The sequence below is a fragment of the Podarcis liolepis genome (assembly GCF_965112155.1).
Source record: "Podarcis liolepis genome assembly, chromosome: 3".
Lineage (NCBI taxonomy): Eukaryota > Metazoa > Chordata > Lepidosauria > Squamata > Lacertidae > Podarcis > Podarcis liolepis.
The window spans coordinates 60,656,293-60,673,889 of NC_139557.1; the positions used below are offsets into that span (position 1 = coordinate 60,656,293).

General features: G+C 41.6%; 1 protein-coding gene across 2 annotated transcripts in view; it reads right to left on the bottom strand.

The window, feature by feature from the left end:
- Nucleotides 1-9,963: 9,963 nt before the first annotated feature.
- Nucleotides 9,964-17,597, bottom strand: part of MED23 (mediator complex subunit 23) — a 42,016-nt gene continuing 34,382 nt past the window's right edge. For both annotated transcript variants that reach the window (XM_083498044.1, XM_083498043.1), the window contains 7 exons: nt 16,917-17,153; nt 16,100-16,265; nt 15,712-15,784; nt 15,018-15,232; nt 14,076-14,196; nt 12,116-12,247; nt 9,964-11,081 (listed from right to left, as the gene is read on the bottom strand). In XM_083498044.1, the coding sequence (XP_083354170.1) occupies nt 10,911-11,081; nt 12,116-12,247; nt 14,076-14,196; nt 15,018-15,232; nt 15,712-15,784; nt 16,100-16,265; nt 16,917-17,153 (1,115 nt within the window). In that variant the 3' untranslated portion in view covers nt 9,964-10,910. The remainder of the gene's footprint in view (nt 11,082-12,115; nt 12,248-14,075; nt 14,197-15,017; nt 15,233-15,711; nt 15,785-16,099; nt 16,266-16,916; nt 17,154-17,597) is intronic.

Below are 17,597 nucleotides of genomic sequence, written 5' to 3' on the forward strand. Positions count from 1 at the left end.
CCTGTCACTTGAGGAAGTGAGACTCTAACCATCGATTTATCCGTTGTTTGTGGAACACACAGGTGTCACCTGTTAGCAGAGCAGCTACTTTGTTGTGACAAAGGTTGATCTCGGTTTGTCATCTGCAGTCAAATTTGGAGGGTAAGTGGTTCTGTCAGGTTGACTACAAGCTCATTTCCTTGAGTAGATAAAGGAAGCGGAAAGGATGGCATAAGAAAAAAAAGAAGTGCATCACTGTTTTATTTGGGTTGTTAATATTGTACATTGAGCCAGTGTAGTGGTTAGAGTGTTGGACATGGATGACCAGGGTTGAAATACCCACTTGGACATGAAGCTCATTGGGAAGACTTTCAGCAACTCACTGTCTCTCAGCCTAACCTACCTCACTGGGTTGTTGTAAGGAAAAAATGAGGAGCGAGAGAACCATGGTCGACATGGTCAACCACGAACTTTTGGACCGCTGCCTTGCTGACGTGGGGATTCAGGGCACAGCCTTACAGTGGCTGCGCTCTTTTATCTCAGGTCAGGGACAGAGGGTGGTGATAGGGGAGGAGTTGTCGTCGTGGCACCCCTTGGTGTGTGGAGTGCCCCAGGGCGCAATCCTCTCCCCAATGCTTTTTAACATCTTTATGCACCCCCTTGCCCAGCTTGTCCGGAATTTCGGGATGGGTTGTCACCAATATGCTGATGACACCCAGCTCTATCTGTTGATGGACGGCCATCCTGACTTTGGCCCCAGACACACTGATCAGATGTTTGGAAGCTAGGGCTGGATGGCTGCGTGGGAGCCGATTGAAGTTAAATCCTTCAAAGACAGAGGTCCTCTGGCTGAGTTGGGACGACTTGGGGTTGGGGGGCCTACTCCCATCTTTTGCGGGGGTGCAATTAGTGCCAGTGCCTTCTGTCAGGAGTTTGGGTATAACCTTTGATGCCTGCCTTTCTATGGAGGCGCAGGTTGCAACTGCGGCAAAGGCAGCATTTTTTCCACCTCCGCCTTGCTAAGCAGCTGGTCCCTTAACTTTCTCTCCCTGATCTTGCCACAGTGATCCATGTGACGGTCACCTCCAGGCTTGATTATTGTAATTCACTCTACGCCGGACTGCCCTTGAAGCTGACCCAGAAACTCCAGCGGGTGCAGAACGCTGCAGCGAGGCTCCTTACGAGGTCCTTGCCATGGGATCACATTAATCCAGTGCTATACCAGCTGCACTGGCTCCCAGTGGAGTATAGAGTCGGGTTTAAAGTGCTGGTTTTAACCTTTAAAGCCCTATACAGCCTAGGACTCTCGTACTTACGGGACCGCATCTCCTGGTACGCACCGCAGAGGACCTTACAGTCCACAAACACTAATACTTTGGAGGTCCTGGCCCTCAAGGAGTTTAGACTGGTCTCAACCAGAGGCAGGGCCTTTTCAGCCCTGGCCCCAGTCTGGTGGAACGCTCTGTCACAAGAGACCAGGGCCCTGCAGGATTTGACATCTTTCTGCAGGGCCTGCAAGACGGAGCTGTTCCACCAGGCCTTTGGTCCAGGCCCAGTCCGACCCCCTTCTTTTTGTGGGACACTGTAAGTGGCCTCTTTGGCTCTTTCTATCGGCCCATAAGGGACCAGCAGGGGTGGCCGGGCCTGGTGAAATTTTAATTCCTTACCCCTACAATTATGATTTGTGGGTTCCCACTTAATTTTACTTTGATTTTAAATGATTCAAAATGTATTTTAAACTAATCGTTTGATTTTGTGTTTTTAAGGAATTTTATATATTTGGTGTTAGCTGCCCTGAGCCCGGTCTCGGTCGGGGAGGGTGGGGTATTATTATTATTATTATTATTATTATTATTATTATTATTTCCCTTGAGCTCCATGGAGTAAAGATGGATACAAATGTAATAAATAAATAAGTAGTAAATGGTTTGTCATAAAGAAGAGGCTGCATTGATCACAGCTGTATGGTGTATGTGTACAGTGGTGCCTCGCAAGACGAATGCCTCGCAAGACGAAAAACTCGCTAGACGAAAGGGTTTTTTGTTTTTTGCGTTGCTTCACTAGACGATTTTCCCTATGGGCTTGCTTCGCAAGACGAAAACATCTTGCGAGTTTGTTCGCTTTTTTCTTAAAGCCGCTTGAAGAGGTGCAGTTGCGACGGACCGTGCTTCGCAAGACGAAAAACATCGCAAGACGAAAAGACTCGCGGAACGAATTAATTTCGTCTTGCGAGGCACCACTGTATGTGGATATCATACCACAAACCAATGGAATCTCTTCTTGTTATGTGGGCTGGTTCAAACATCCATGTTCTTAATTTGATGACTGCAGTATATTGTGGTTTCCTCCATGAGCTGTCAAACACCAAAAATGACATTATTATTTTTAACCTCAACAGTTCACACACATTATTTTGTGACTCACTGAGCACTGGATAATTAGCTGGTGAAAAAACAAGTTGTATAGTTAATAGCTGACTATCTGTGTACAATTCTGTGATAGTAGCGGCACCTGCCTCATATAATAAGGATTAAATTTTGAGTGCTCTTAGCATGAAACCATTTCTATCGCCCAGTGGAAAATTATTAGCTATAAAACTGAACTGAAAGAGAACATTGACCATTTTCTGGAATACAGTCATGCCCTGTATCAGAAAACAAAGGCCATGAATCCAAAATACTATATAATCACTTTGGTAACGACAAGGTGACCCACTGCGCTGCTGCTATGTAAAAATATGGTATGTCATGGTCCTAGTCATTTGACTGAGGTCTACAAAGGTTTATGTTCCCATCACCTGACAGAGATCAATAAACTTTCACTTAGCTACAAGCAGAGTCAGCACACTAATGAGACTGAGGAAGTAAGTTTGATTGAACTCACTGGGAATTACTTCTGATACAAATAATACAAACGTTAAAACCATGGCTATGTAACAAATTGAAATGCTTCAGTTAAGATTATTATTCATTTCATTTCTATGCAGCTTTATATTTTAAAGAAAAATCTCAAAGTGGTTTACAGCACATTAAAACATCGATAAAACAATCCAGAATAAAACATTACTGAAGAAAGTCAGATATAAAGCATACAATCAAAGCAACATAATGAACAAGAAACTAAAATATTGTCTTAAAGATTTCAAAATAAAATATTACAAAGAAGGTCAACTACAAAATGCATATTTAACACAAAGTTAACAAAAAAGCCCCTCAAGCATTTCAAAAGAAAATATTGTATTATTATACAACTTCACTTTAAGAGTAAATAGTTTTAAGTTGTGCTGGGGGACACAATGTACCAATTAGAAATCATTCCCTTTCGAAAACATTCAGGAAAACCGGCCCCACATGAACACAATTTGCACATCAGTGAACACAATTTGCATGTCAGTTGCAAATGACTCCATGTTTGCAAAGTGGGTTTGTTTTTCAGCCTGAGTTAGCATTTCCAGGCAACCTGAGCATGTTCCAGACAAGGCAGCTCGATTCAAAAGGCAGCCTTCAAAGATTTCTACACATTATGCTTCCTGGTCTTTTGGGGTGTTCACATGCAGCTAGTATCACGAGAGGCAGGCGAGCGGAGCTGCACTTCCTCAGTCTCTTGCCGCCACCACATGGCTGTGTCCTACTCCTGCCCTCCCCAATACAGTGGTACCTCAGGTTACATACGCTTCAGGTTAGTCGCTTCAGGTTACAGACTCCGCTAACCCAGAAATAATGCTTCAGGTTAAGAACTTTGCTTCAGGATGAGAACAGAAATCGAGCTCTGGCAGCGTGGCAGCAGCAGGAGGCCCCATTAGCTAAAGTGGTGCTTCAGGTTATGAACATATTTGGAGTTTTGAGTGAATGTTGTGTGTGCCACACCTTCTGGTTACTTTCAATTGTTCTGTTCTGAGTAAAGGTTAGTTGAATAAAACCCATTGCATTTTTAAAGGAAGAAGGAAGGATCTTCATCCTCGATGCCTCACAACGAAAGGGCAATGAATGTGGTGTGGGGCTTGGAGATTTTGTGGGCACTGGGCATCAGGCAAAGACCTTAAAGGTGGTATGTTGGCAACCCGAGCACCCTGAATTATGCTCAAAAGCTAATGTATAGTCTGGAACATTGCGGTAACATGATGGCACCATCCCACCAGCATCCGGGCTGAAAGCCTCTTGGTAATTCCATGTTATTGGAGTAGCCTTGGTATGTAGGTTTATGGGGATTCTTATCACCTGTTTCTTAAATGGTCCAGTGTATGTCAGGCACCGAGACCAATCTATGCTCTCTCCTTTTCCACAAGAATGGGAAAACCCGAGTGTATGCAACCCAAGTGGATCTGAAAATGTAGCAGGCAGGGTAGCCAGCCTGGATTTTGCTGCTAGAACAAGGACAGCCCTTTAAAAATACCAACAACAACTTTTCACTTATGGAACATTTTAAAGGAAATGTAAGGTTATACTTCAAAAAGGAATTGCATAAATGAGAAGCGTTTAAGCTGGTATTTGATTCCGGACAAAAGCTGTGTCATTCCAAGTACATTAAATAAACATTAGAACAAATTGTGCGGCGCATTCATTTTTAAGATAATTTGAAGCCTTTTCCATGTAGGATGGAGTCCAGAGTAAATTAGCAAAGCTTATATAAATTGTAACCAGTGGGAGTTCTGAACATTTAAGAATGCAAGTCGCACCAATTTCAGTGATGTAGGCATGGAAAGCAACTAGGTTGTCGTATAATTACTAGAAATGCACAAAACTTGAAAGTAAACATGTATTAACTGTAAGATACTGGAAAAAGAGAAACTTCCATAATATATTTTATTTTTATTTTATTTATCAGGAGGTGAATACCCTGATGATATCCAGTAAAAGGAGAGTCTTTCTGGAGATCCAGCTAAGAAGAATTACTGTGGGAGCAGTCTCAAGAATAAGTCCTCCATTAGGATAACTGGAGCTTCGTTTTCAAAAGGAGAGGTAATCATTGTTCTGTTAGATTTATAAATGCTGCTATTTATATATGAATGTTCAAATTGTCTTTAGACTCTGTTATATAAAGGGGATGCTTCTTGTGACTTTATTTCTGTTTTTTTAAACAAATTTGTAAACGGCGATAATTCATAAATTAAAAGCTTAAAATGATAATAGAAATAAACTAACAATGAGGTAGATTTATGAATGAGTCTACTCTTATTTTCTGCACTTTGAATTAAGGAGATCCTTTTCTAGTCTGAGACTAGAACTGTGTCACTCTTACTTTGCATCCCAGGGATGGGGACCTGGTGGCTTTCCAAATGTTGGATTCCCAACTCCTTTTTAAAAAATTTAAAAAAAGTTTTTACAAATATCATTTACATTCAGATACAGTATGTTCAATTTTATACATATATAGGATTCCCTGAATCCGTGGACTTGACTCCCCCCTCCCCCTGTGGTTTCCATAGTACTTCATTTTATACTACATCTTATAATATTATACAAATTGTCTTCAGATTTCCATTCGTAACCATAGAATTATTATATTACAAGTGTTATATTAATCCTGCTAACATTTTTAACTGTGTACAGTATTCTGTAACAGAATTGATAAATGTTTTCCATTCTTTATTAAATTTCCCATCTTCTTGGTTTCTGATCTTCCCTGTCAGTTTTGCCATTTTGGCATAGTCCATCCACTGGCAGAGGAAGAGGAGTGCGGGCGGCACGCCACACCCCCAGGGCACGTGCCAGCCCCGCCCCGCCTGCTCTCCGCCACTGAGTCCATCATCTTGATTATCTATTCTTCTCTGGTTGGAACTTTATCTTCCTTCCATCTCTGGGTGAAAAGCATGCTTGCAGCTGTCGTCACATACATAAACGGTCTCTTCTGCTCCTCCGGTATTTCATCAGCTATAATTCTTAATAGAAAAGCTGCTGGTTTTTCCACAAAAGTTATTTTAAACATTTTCCTCCAACTCATTATATATCATTTCACAGAATGCTTTCGTTATTTTGCATGTCCCTCACATGAATTCCTGGCTCCTGTCCGCTGTGGCCCAGCATGTCTGGTGGCCAGGGGTTATGGAAGCCATAGTCTAACAATATCTGGAAGGTCACAGACTCCCATCCCTGTTGTTGTCCAAGCCAGAGAGAAAAGAAAGTTAAAAATCTCTTCCCTGTTTTGACTTATTAAAACACAAGAAAGCTGTTTCATTCCTCTGAGAGCGCCCCCTCATTAACATTGTGTGCTTGTTTTGAATTCAGACATTTGTAATGACTGCTGCCTCTGAGGTGGTTCTATACATAGCTGAATTGTGAGTCAATCAGAAGAATTTCTAAAGAATTCTTTACAAAGAAATTATGCCTCCTGTTTTTAGAAGTCTACCGAACTACTTCCATGTCTCTGTAGAAGGGCTGTTTCAATTTTACATTGCTGTTCTTAAATTTTTAAGAAGATGGTCCGGTTTTTTGAAATAATGCAGACTTATGCTTTGGGGCACTTTCCATCCACAGCCCCATTAATGTCCTAAATCAAGGAGGTATGGGGGAACCTCTGGACGCCTGGGCCTAATAAGGCCCACTAGGGGCCCTTATTTGGCCTGCTAGGCTGTTTCACTCAAGCCACGCCCACCTGTCCTACACCTGACATCATATGACATCAGTTGTGGGGCTGGTAAAGGCAGGGCTTAGATGAAATAGGTTTGCAGCCACCACTGATCAGCTGATCGGTGGTGCCTGCAAAGCCACATACACAGCACTTTTGAAGCATTGACTTTAAACTCATTGACTTATAAACCAGAGAAGCGTGCTATAGGGGTCTGGCTTGTGGGCCAAGTTTGCCCACCCATCAAAATCAATTGCAGTCCGATATCTGATGCTTAAAAGTGGGAGGAGACTCACAAAGCCTTTCCTAAGTCTTCCTGTGTTTCCTTTTAAGCCCCCATAGTCCTGTTTGAGCCTCCAGAGTCTCAAACATGGGCATAAGGGCTCTCTTAAAGCTTTTGCAGAAGCCTCCTGTGCAAAAGCTGCTTCAAAGGTTGCTTTTGCACAGGGCTTCAAGCTCAGCCGGTGAATGGGGATGAAATTCTGCTGCTTTGGCTTAATGTGGAATTAACCCCTATTATCCTGCCCATCAGCTGATGTGGGCCTGTTTTGGGGAGAATGGCCTCATTGCAGAGGTTCCCCACCCTTAGCATAGGGGTATGTGTATGTCTAAGGGGCATATGCAGGGAAAAGATGTCTCTCACCCACACTAGTCTAGAGCAATTTTCTTTTTAAAAAGAATCTGACTATAAATTGCTGAGTGTCCCATTAATGTTAACAGACTCACAGCATGCACCACTAATATTCTTCTGAGAAATATTATCCATTAGCATTTTAATAAGACACCGCAGTGTAATTAAACCAGAGAACTTCGATTTATAAGCTACTGCAGGGCACGTTCAGCCTTTTCAGAGCCTGTTGATGTGATAAATTTTATCAAGTGAAAGCTTGAGGAACCATGATGGCCTAGGTGAAGATTGATAGGGAAACCCGATAAACTGCAATGGCTGATGGCCTTAGGCTATGACAGACTTTTTAAAAAAGGATTTCTACTGCAGAAGTATTATGCCAGAGGACACTTCCTAGCCTGTGGCACAGTTGTGGTGCTTCAGCACAACAGTTGATTTTGGACTTGGTGCTGCTCATGCCTGCAAGTTTATCGCAGTGCCCATATAACATTAACCTCAGAAAAATGCCAATTCAAAATCCCCCCCCCCATTTAATCAGGATTTACTGTTTTCCACGGGGTGGGGTGGTGAGAGAGAGAGAGAGAGAGAGAGAGAGAGAGAGAGAGAGAGAGAGAGAGTTTGTTTGCTTATCAGATTTTCTGTGGAAATGTTAAATCTGGAGCAAAAGGGAAAATATTGGACAGTCTTTTTGATGAAGACAACATTGCATGGATGCTGCAAAGAACATACATTCATGCATAAGCACCAGAGTCTGCAGTAAACTTCCCTGCAGAAGTGCCCTTGCATGCATGCGAATGCACACACTAGAGAAGTGGTTTGCCACCCCACGACTACTTAACAATTGCTGAGGGTCTTGGTGGACCACTTAATGCAATTGCTACAAGCAGCAGAAAAATGATTGTGTTGTGCTAGACGCTGTATGGTTTGTATTGGTATTTTACTGCTGCTTTTATTTATTACATAGTGGACTTTATTGTAGAATTCAAACGGTGACATAGTAAAATACAATAAGAAATAAAAGCAGCAATAAAAATATAATTAAAAAACCTATATGAATACGTAATCTGGTGTACCATCTCCTGGCTGCTTTCTCCAACTAGACTGGTAGTCCAGTAGGCACAAGTCTGGATCTAACCCATAGTTGCCTGTAAGCAATAATGGGCCATGACTGCAGCCCAAACTTCAGCAAGTCTCAAATTAACACAATACAGATCAGATTAGCTAAATCAGCAAATAAGTGTTTCGGGGACCACTGGCATTAAGAACCAGGGTGGGGAGCCTGTGGCCTTCCCAGTTATTGTTGGGCTACAACTCCCAATAGCCCTGGCCAGTGGTTGGGGATGATGGGAGTTTGTATTCCAGGACCTCCTGCAGGACCTCCAGTTTCCTCAGTGCTACTTTAGGATGAGACTGGAAATGATACCTTTGCAGTCTTGAAAATGACTTCAAATTGCATTTTGGCAACAGTTGTTGCAGTTTTAGGTTACATACAATGTCAACCTGTCTTCAGTATGAATCCTTCTGACTGACCCGTTTATCATGCATTCATCCTAACTGGCTTGCAAAAAAGCTTAGTTGTTGGTTTGATTATAGCTGTTCTTTATTGAGCATTCATTCTGATTTCCTTGCCAGATGGTGACAATGAGCATTCGTACAACATACATCCAGATTTGCTTGCAGTGTGTTTACACGTCTGCATGTTAATGTTTTGTTCCATCTCACATTTCATATATTTACCAATCGCTTTCCTAACTGCAAAACGTCTGATCCCCCTCCCCCAAACTCAAAACAATTTCTTGCATTAGGCCGACAGACTCCTTTTAACTGTGCAAAGCTAAAGTTCCAGTATGTGCTTGAATTATATTCCCACAAAAAAATGGCAGTCTGGAGGTGTCATACAACTGTTAGAAAGGACAGGAGGATCCAGCTGTTGCAAGAAAAGGGCTTATTGGGAGAAATTCCTCAATAATCTGTCTCTTAGATATCCCTTGCCTCTTGTGCTTCAGAGTCAGAAGGGCTGAAAAAAATGATGCAGTAATTTTTGGCTTTTTAATTAGATGTTAAGCCAGTAAAGCAGTGTGAAAGCATGGCTTCTGTCTAGAAAAGAACTAGTTTTGCTTTTGAAGTTTTGCCACCTAAATGTCAGCCTACGATAGACTTCAAAGGGAAGTGTACCGTGTGACCTCTTCCTGCAGCAGCCCAATTGCCAAATTTCTGCAGCAGCTGGAAGTCTAAGAAGTTTAACAGCAAAAGAAAATCCAATTTATTTATCGGCTCGGTGCTTATTGGTAATAGCCTTAACTTACATATATATCAGAACTGTTTGGAACAAACTGAAGAGTCAGAGCTGGCTTTGCTGTAATGTTGTCACTGCGGGGGATCACAGCACAGGATCAAATCAGGACTGAGAGCCCCCAAAGGGATTTTTTTGGGGGGGCAGTTTTGTTCGTTCAACACCCTGGCCCAACTAGGGTCAGAGTTTCAATGATGAAAGAGCCAAAAAGGGAATGTTCTTGGAAGTAGTTGTGATCTAGTGACCTAAACCCTCCCAGCTGCTCACCTGAACCCCAATCTGGGTGGACATATTTGTGAGCAGGTTTAAACTCACCCCTCACTTCCCCTTTTGTTCCAATGGCCAATTAAAGAAGTAACTTTACTGTTCTGAAACAAGGAACACACACTATGTTCCACAGGGAGCTTAGTTTAGAAACAGGGACAACCTTCTAATTCCCAGTCTTACAGGACTGGTAAAGTTACAGTGTAAAATGAGTACAACAGTCAAGCAAAATAGGTCAGTAGTTATAAAAACTATTTTTATTAAACACTTTTTTCATTGTTATGAAATAAGAGCAGTATTTTACAAATCTTATCTTCACGAGCAGTTGAAACATTATCTGGTTAAAAATCTTTCTACCCCACCAACCTCAATACGCAAAAATAAAACCTGAACAAAAGTTGTATAGTACAAGTCCAAAATAAAATGTAGTTATTACACAAATTCAAAACACAGGTGGCTGATTAAAACCACCACCACCACTTCACATAAATATACTGGTTGTAAACCTGGAGGCCTGCTCATTTGTGATTTGGATAGACAGTGTTTTAATCACCATATTGTATCCCTGACTGCAGCAGGATTGCTGGCGGAGTAAGACAGCACCAGCTAATTCTGGCACCATGGTCAGAAGTTGTTTGTGTCTGCCTTTTGCACCAACACTTCAACTAGTTTTCATAGAAAATCCAGCTAGCAGGTTTAATAGACTTGGCTTTAAGCCAACAGGATCTCAGCAGCTTAAGCTTAGCTTATTCTTCCTTATGAGGGTTGCAGCCTTTATATTTGCCCAAGCGTCATCATTTTCCAAAGCTGAAAAAAAGCACAAAATGTTAACTGTTGCCGGTGTAAACATATCTATGCTACCAAAAACAGAAGTTAACCACTGGCAAGAAAAATGAGACATGAGCAAAGAAAACAAGGCCAACAATGGGCAGTGTTGTTGTTTAAAGCAGCTGGGTATTTGTAGAGCCACGTTGCTTGCTGAACTTAAGGAGTTCCTTTGATTTGGAAAAGGGCAGCAGCGCACATATGTAGAATATGTAGGTCCTCCGATGCATTAAAAGGAAGAATGTAATGGGAACTTTCCTGCACCCAGCTCTTCTCAAATGAAATTCATGCTGGGTGCTGCTTCATCTGGGTCCATGTTGGATGTCCTTGGCAGAGACAGTAGTTTAGTGTCTCTCTCTATTGTGTCACTGGCAAGGCCACGTTCACGGGGACCTGGCTAGGCTGAGGTGCTGGAGACACATTGCTTATGGGTTGCTGAGGAACAGTTGCAGACTCCATCTTGCTGATGTGTATGAAGCGCAGACGAAGCTTCAAAGCAGGCCTCAGGTTGCAAATAATCTTTTCAACCTTTAACGAAAGCCAAAGGAAAATAAAAAGTGGTTAGAATGCAATAAAGGGCTGGTCCATTTATATATAATGCTATCACCAGCAGTCAGCTAACTTGCGGTAAAGCAAGCCAGCGGAGATTGGCTGGGCCATGGTGAATGCATGGTGCAGCTGATCCCAGTAGAAAGCGGAGATTAAAATCGGCTTCTATCAGCTCCATGGGTATGACCTCACTAAGGAGTTTCCCATGGGAAGCTTCACGGTCAGCATATTCTTGAAGGTGCTTGCAAAGAGCGCTTTTGGCATTTTGAAGTGGCAAAGAACAGCTGATCAGCAGGGCTTCAAAGCAGTGCGCAGGGCTCTTTGCAAGCCTGGGTTGTGCATTGAAATCTTGATGTTCATGCAGACTTTAAAGCACCCCATTACCTGATGTTTCCGTAACATCAGGTGACTGATAGGTGGTCAGCACTGCCCACCTGCCAAATGTGGCCTGCTGGTTTAAAGTCTAAAATAAAAATTTAAAGGTCTTCATTTAGCTTCACAATGCTTACAGAAGAACACTTGTTAATTGAATCAGGATAACAGATTTCTTTTATATACAGGTTTTAATTGGCTCACTAATGGCAGGATGTCTATTGCAAAAAAATCTGTTTTTTTGTGAATGGCCACCGTTAATAACGTAATTAACACCATCTCTACTGTTCTGCATTTCATTTCTCATTTCACTGTTTATAATTCTAACTACCCCCATGTTATTGCATCTGACAAAGAGGACTCAAGATTCTTTATTAGTTTTAAACAGTTTTTATGCTATTTTCGTTGACTCACTTCAAAATTTAAAATAGAAAACATAATTCTAGTATGTAAGATTTCTTAACCGACATTTTCCCATAATACAGAGATATTACTACTACAAAAGATAAAAAAGAAAAACAGAAGAATGAAAGAGAGGGACAATAGAAATAAAGAAAGGAAAGAGAAAGAGAAAATAAAGCAAAAGAAGAGAGACTTGGCAAAAAATACAAAAGAGGAACGTCCGGTTTCCCATCACTTACTTGGTCTTTTACACTGTCTCCAGTAAACATGTACTTCACATGATACAGGAAATCACATATCGGATCCATGTAGTTGAGATGTGTGTTGCATTGGTCCACTTCCAGAAGCATTTCATAAAAAGCTACTCCAATCTATTGCCACACAAACAAAAACTGTACTGAATATGCATGGTATTGGTGAGCTGAGGATGGCGAGCAGTGCAAGCAGGGGCCTACGGTTCAGTGGTTCTCAAACTTTTTTCTCTGGGTCAAGCTTTCAGAATAAAAATTTGCTCGCAACAAGCCTAAAAATTTTCATGGATAAAAAATTCATTGGAAAACAAAAAGAAACAACTAGCAGTGCTAGATTTGTAACACGTCTACTTTATAATAGGTAAAGGACCCCTGGGCGGTTAAGTCCAGTCAAAGGCGACTATGGGGTGCGGCACTCTTTCACTTTCAGGCCAAGGGAGCCAGCATTTCTTCACAGACAGCTTTCCAGGTCATGTGGCCAGCATGACTAAACAGCTTCTAGCACAACAGAACACTGTGACAGAAACCAGAGCGCGTGGAAACACTGTTTACCTTCCTGCTGGAGTGGTACCTATTTATCTACTTGCACTGGTGTGCTTTCAAACTGCTAGGTTGGCAGGAGCTGGGACAGAGCAACAGGAGCTCACCCCGTCGTGGCAAGCCCAAGAGGCTCAATGGTTTAGACCACAGTGCCACCCACACCCCCACTTTATACTTTTTGGATGCCCCATGATCATATTATAAACAATGTAGCTATGTAAGAACGTGAATCATTCCCAAAATATAATATTGATTGTCCTTGAATCTTCCCACCACAGTGGCGCATGACACACTTTGAGAACCACTGCAGATCTTGTAAAAGTTTATTAAAAACAACAGATCACATTCTTTCAATTTAAAATAAAGTGGCCTGAATCTTGCATACAGATATACTACTGAAGCATTCTGCAAACGGACTAAGCTTTGACGATGAGAGGTAATGGGATAGACAACTGTATATAGTTTAGTGGATATGTGTTTGCCGGATACACTGGTGTTCTGTGGTCTACCAAAGAACCACAAGGACATTTCTGGTGGAGATTTTTTAAAATTATCTTTATCTAAATTTGGGACTTCTTTTGTTTAAGATGAACTCATCAATCTATAGCCATATGGGGGTTTCAGAGCTGGCAAATGAAAATTGGTGGCGCCATGGCAGTAACCCTCACTTCTAGGAGAAGAACTCAGGAATTTTTATTCTTCAAAGATGACAGGAAAAATAGCAGAGAAAAAGCTAATTATGCACTTTTCATATCTCTTGCTCTGCCTGGCTTACTACAGAAAGCAGAGTTTAAAAGGCACAGATGTTCCTTCCTGTCTTCAAAGACAGAGCTTGAAGTCAGCTTTGTTTAGCTACTTATGGCATAAGCATAATTAATTTTAGGATACTGAAAATGTCCTGGAGAGTTTATTTTAAAACTCCTTTGTTGTGCTTGAAGAGACAAGCTGATGAATACTGTAATTTGCTTTCTGCTGTGATTGAATGCAAAGTCCATATAATTTGAGGCTGTGCCTGTGGTGATTTCGGGAGAACTGGGCTGTGTTTCTTTCAACAAACTGACAAAAGCAAATGGGCAGCAAAGAAAAGGAAAATACGCAAAAGATTTTGTAAGATATTCCAAAATTATATAATTATGTGATATATGTTCTCTTGCACCTATGACTGTGGCAGGGATATATTAAACCTCCAACTAACTTGCTTCACTGCAAATGTTATATTGGAAGTCCTCCAAAGGGGACAATGAAAGATATACAAACTATCTTTTCGTTGAACTAATTTTGTTGGAAGGATAGGAGAGCAAGGTTAATGTTTGCATGGAAAGCCTCACCAGAAAGGCAGTATTTAGCAAAGTCCAAAAGCTTGCTGTCCTACTCTTCTGATGCAGCAATTTCTCTTGATCTCACATACCTCTAGCATGCATCTTGTCCTCTCCTGCTGGAACCGCTGTAGGAATGGACCAACCAGGTGGTACACATAGAGTAACTGAAATTCCGTCTTTACTACTGGTATCAATACTTCAGTGAGAAACCTGTAATATTTTAGAAATTATATTAAGTTAGTGCTTTTATTAGCTTTTTGTTTTATATTTTATACCCTGAAATTTACCAAATTCTGTTAACAGGCAAGTGCCGCTAATAACATTAAGATGCATACAATCAAATATTCTGACACACACTTAACAGAGGACATTTACCTATCAGCTATGTCTTATGGCTATATGTGGGCTTTATATACATGCAGCACATTTTAATTGGCTGAAAATAATATTCAGAGATCATAGAGTATGCCTGTCATGGTGGGAGTCAGGTCAGCGAAAAAGGAAGCATATCTTTGTTGTCAGTGAAGTTAACTCTTTACTCAAGGAACTGAACATACTTGTTCTCAGCAACACTCCCCAGTAGGTCTTGCTCCTATGAAGCAGTTGCCAGGACTGAAGGTCCCTGCTTTCACCAGCTCTAAGGCTGCTCCTCAGGTATTTCCCAAGCAGTCTCAAACTGTGTCTGGGCACCTCTGTTCTGCTCTTCTCATTACTTTGCAAGTTCTTGGAGACCAGGTGAGAGGGGAGCTTGTTGCAGCAGAAGAGGGAGACACTGTGTTCTTCAACAGTCCCTTGACACCCCCTCCTGCTCCAGCCTCAGAGTCTGAGCTGCTTCCTGTCCCGGGCTCTTCCTGCTCACTAAACCCTGTTGTCCCATCAGCATCTGAAACCTCCCCCCTCCAATCCATTCCCTCCGACTACTCCTCTGTGTCCCACCATCAATCCTCTGGCTCTGAGCCTTCCTCCTCTGGGGTTTCCCCAGCTTGTGCCTCCCACCACTCCTCTTCATCCAGCCAATCCATGACACCTACTTTGGAATGAGGGAAAGTTGGCCAATGCTTGAATGGTGCCAGACCGCATGTGCCAATGCCAGAGTGTAGCTACAGCACATCTCGGAGTAAGACTGATGGCAAGCTGTGAAGTCAAACAGCTGGAATGGGTAACCAACCCATTCGGTCTCCGAAGTCAAGCTAGGACTGTTGATAACACTCACAATCCGTTCGTGAAGGACAATCCAGTAGGGCTCCTGGGAAAAGAGAGCCAAAGCAACTTCAAATCATCAAGACATTGTGGCCCAATTCTAATGTTTTAGGAGCAACGTGATTGCCACTCTCTTCTGGCTCCACCCTACACCACATTGTTGTAGCATGGGAATGTAAAAAACACAAGCCCATGTGTGGAGAACCATGTTTGCATCAAATGGCAACTTAAGTTACTGCTGCAGGAAACTGAGTTTTAATAACAAACATTTAAGAGTTCTTAAAATAGCAACCCCAAGCAATTTCTACACTGCTCAAGGTGTCCAATTTTCTGAATTGCTTCAGATGCACCACACTCGGTCTTTGATTCTTCACATCCAAATTCCGTTGAACAAACTTACAGTCACAACTAAGAAAAATGAAGAACGCTACCCTAACTTCCGTATTATACTTCTTGTACAGGGGTTGATGTTTTAGCATGCTTTCTCTTCACTTAAATCAGAATTCAAAATGCAAGATGACTTACAGGTAACGCAGTGATGATGAGTCCAATTGCGTTCATCCAAGCTGTGATATTGTCTCTGGGCACTAAAGGCTGACTATAAGAAACGAAGGGGGAGAGAGACACATGACTCTTTTATTTAATATTTTGGCAAAGGCACTTTAAAGGAATTGATACATTGAAATCAACTAAATATGGTTAGCTCAGTTGGTTAGCGCGTGATGCTGATAACGCTAAGGCTGCAGACTAGACAATCCTCAGGGTTCCTTCCAGCTCCCCAATTCTGTGATTTGGTTCCTGGGAATCTTTCCATTTTGACAGATTATAATAGACAATATTTTGCAATATGTTAACAGGCCCCTAACTTCACAACAGTGTCCCCCACCCCCACCTTTCAGAAAGTTTCACATACCTTTTCAGCACAACATTGAGGAGGGCATTGCCCACATCCTTTCCTGGCACAGTCAATGCCATGAGTTCGACACAGGTAACATGGAGAGCGTGGGCAGCTGGGTTGGGAAATTCATTGAACCTCCAGTCACAGTTTGGGAATGGGCTAGAGGATTTGCCAGCCATCGGTGACAGCGATTAAGGTAAATGAACAGTTATAGAAACTAGGAAGCAGCCATTAGAACAAGAAGTTAGCATCCTATCAGGAGCATCACAGTTAGAGTATGATGCGTTGTACACTTTGTGTTTTTCACCAAATAATGCAATGCAGTGTATTAGAAATTCTGAGCTGGTTTCCCCAGTTCAAGGGACTAAAGGTAGTTTGTTAAGAAAATGACTGGTCCTGTGATCTTTTGGATTTATAAATTTGACTTAGGCTGAAATTCCAAGTGTGCTTATTTATTTAACAAAAATTATGTACTGCTTGGCTGTAAAGAAAACATATTAAGTGGTTTACAAGAAATATTAAAAATGTCAATTGAGCAAAGGAAAATAATTAGAAAGAAACCAGTCTGGCTCAACTCAGTGGGGTTTACTTCTGGTGAACCTGCCAATGCTTGGGATGACAGCTACACATATTTAACACACAAAAAGAGTTAAAAACAGGTATGTTCTACTTATTTTGCAGTAGTAATTTGATAAAAATCTGTGGGCGGGCTGAAGCACGAGAAAATGGCACCAGAGCATAGCCATTTACCAATTCATTATAATGAGAATAGTTCTTTGGATGCAGCCTGATATTTCACATTTTTTCCTTTTTTTATATAAAAAAAGGATATTGTCAACCAGTCTTGCAATCAATTTGCAATAATAAATATCTTCAGGAATCCACAGGTTATCTTCTCGTGCATTCATACCACATTTGAGGTAAGTATCACTTAAGCACCACCCTTGTGGCCGATTGTCTTTGAGGGAGCCGATGATGGCATGGACGAGCTTTCGTTTGAGGTTCATCCTCTCCCGGAGGTGCCCCTCATAGTAGTGAAGAGTGTTGTATAGGTAGGTCACTGGACGATCTGCCAAGAGGAGAAATGTGTTCACAAACTTAGAGCCAAGTCTGTGTTTAATCCATGTTATAAAACTAAACCTTCATTCAGGAAATCCAAGTTCTGTTCCAATAAATCTGGGATTTGTACCAAATATAAATAATGCACTCTGATCATCTTGGGGAAAATTTAGCCTGCAATTTTTGCTATCTTGTATACTTTACTTCGCTCATTGCAGGAACTTCAAAGATTTCAACTTGTTTTGTCCACACACTTTCAAGAATATGTATACAACCGCAAGGACTAGCTTGCAGTTTTCATAATAATAGAAGCTGAGATTTGTACGAAGCTAAATTGTGCAGCCAGCATCACAGAATGCATTATTTTTTTTTGCACTCTCGCTGAATCGCTGTATGTACATGTAGCCATGCTTGTAGCTTTAAGAATCAAAGGCAGAAGTTCAAATGAGTAGTA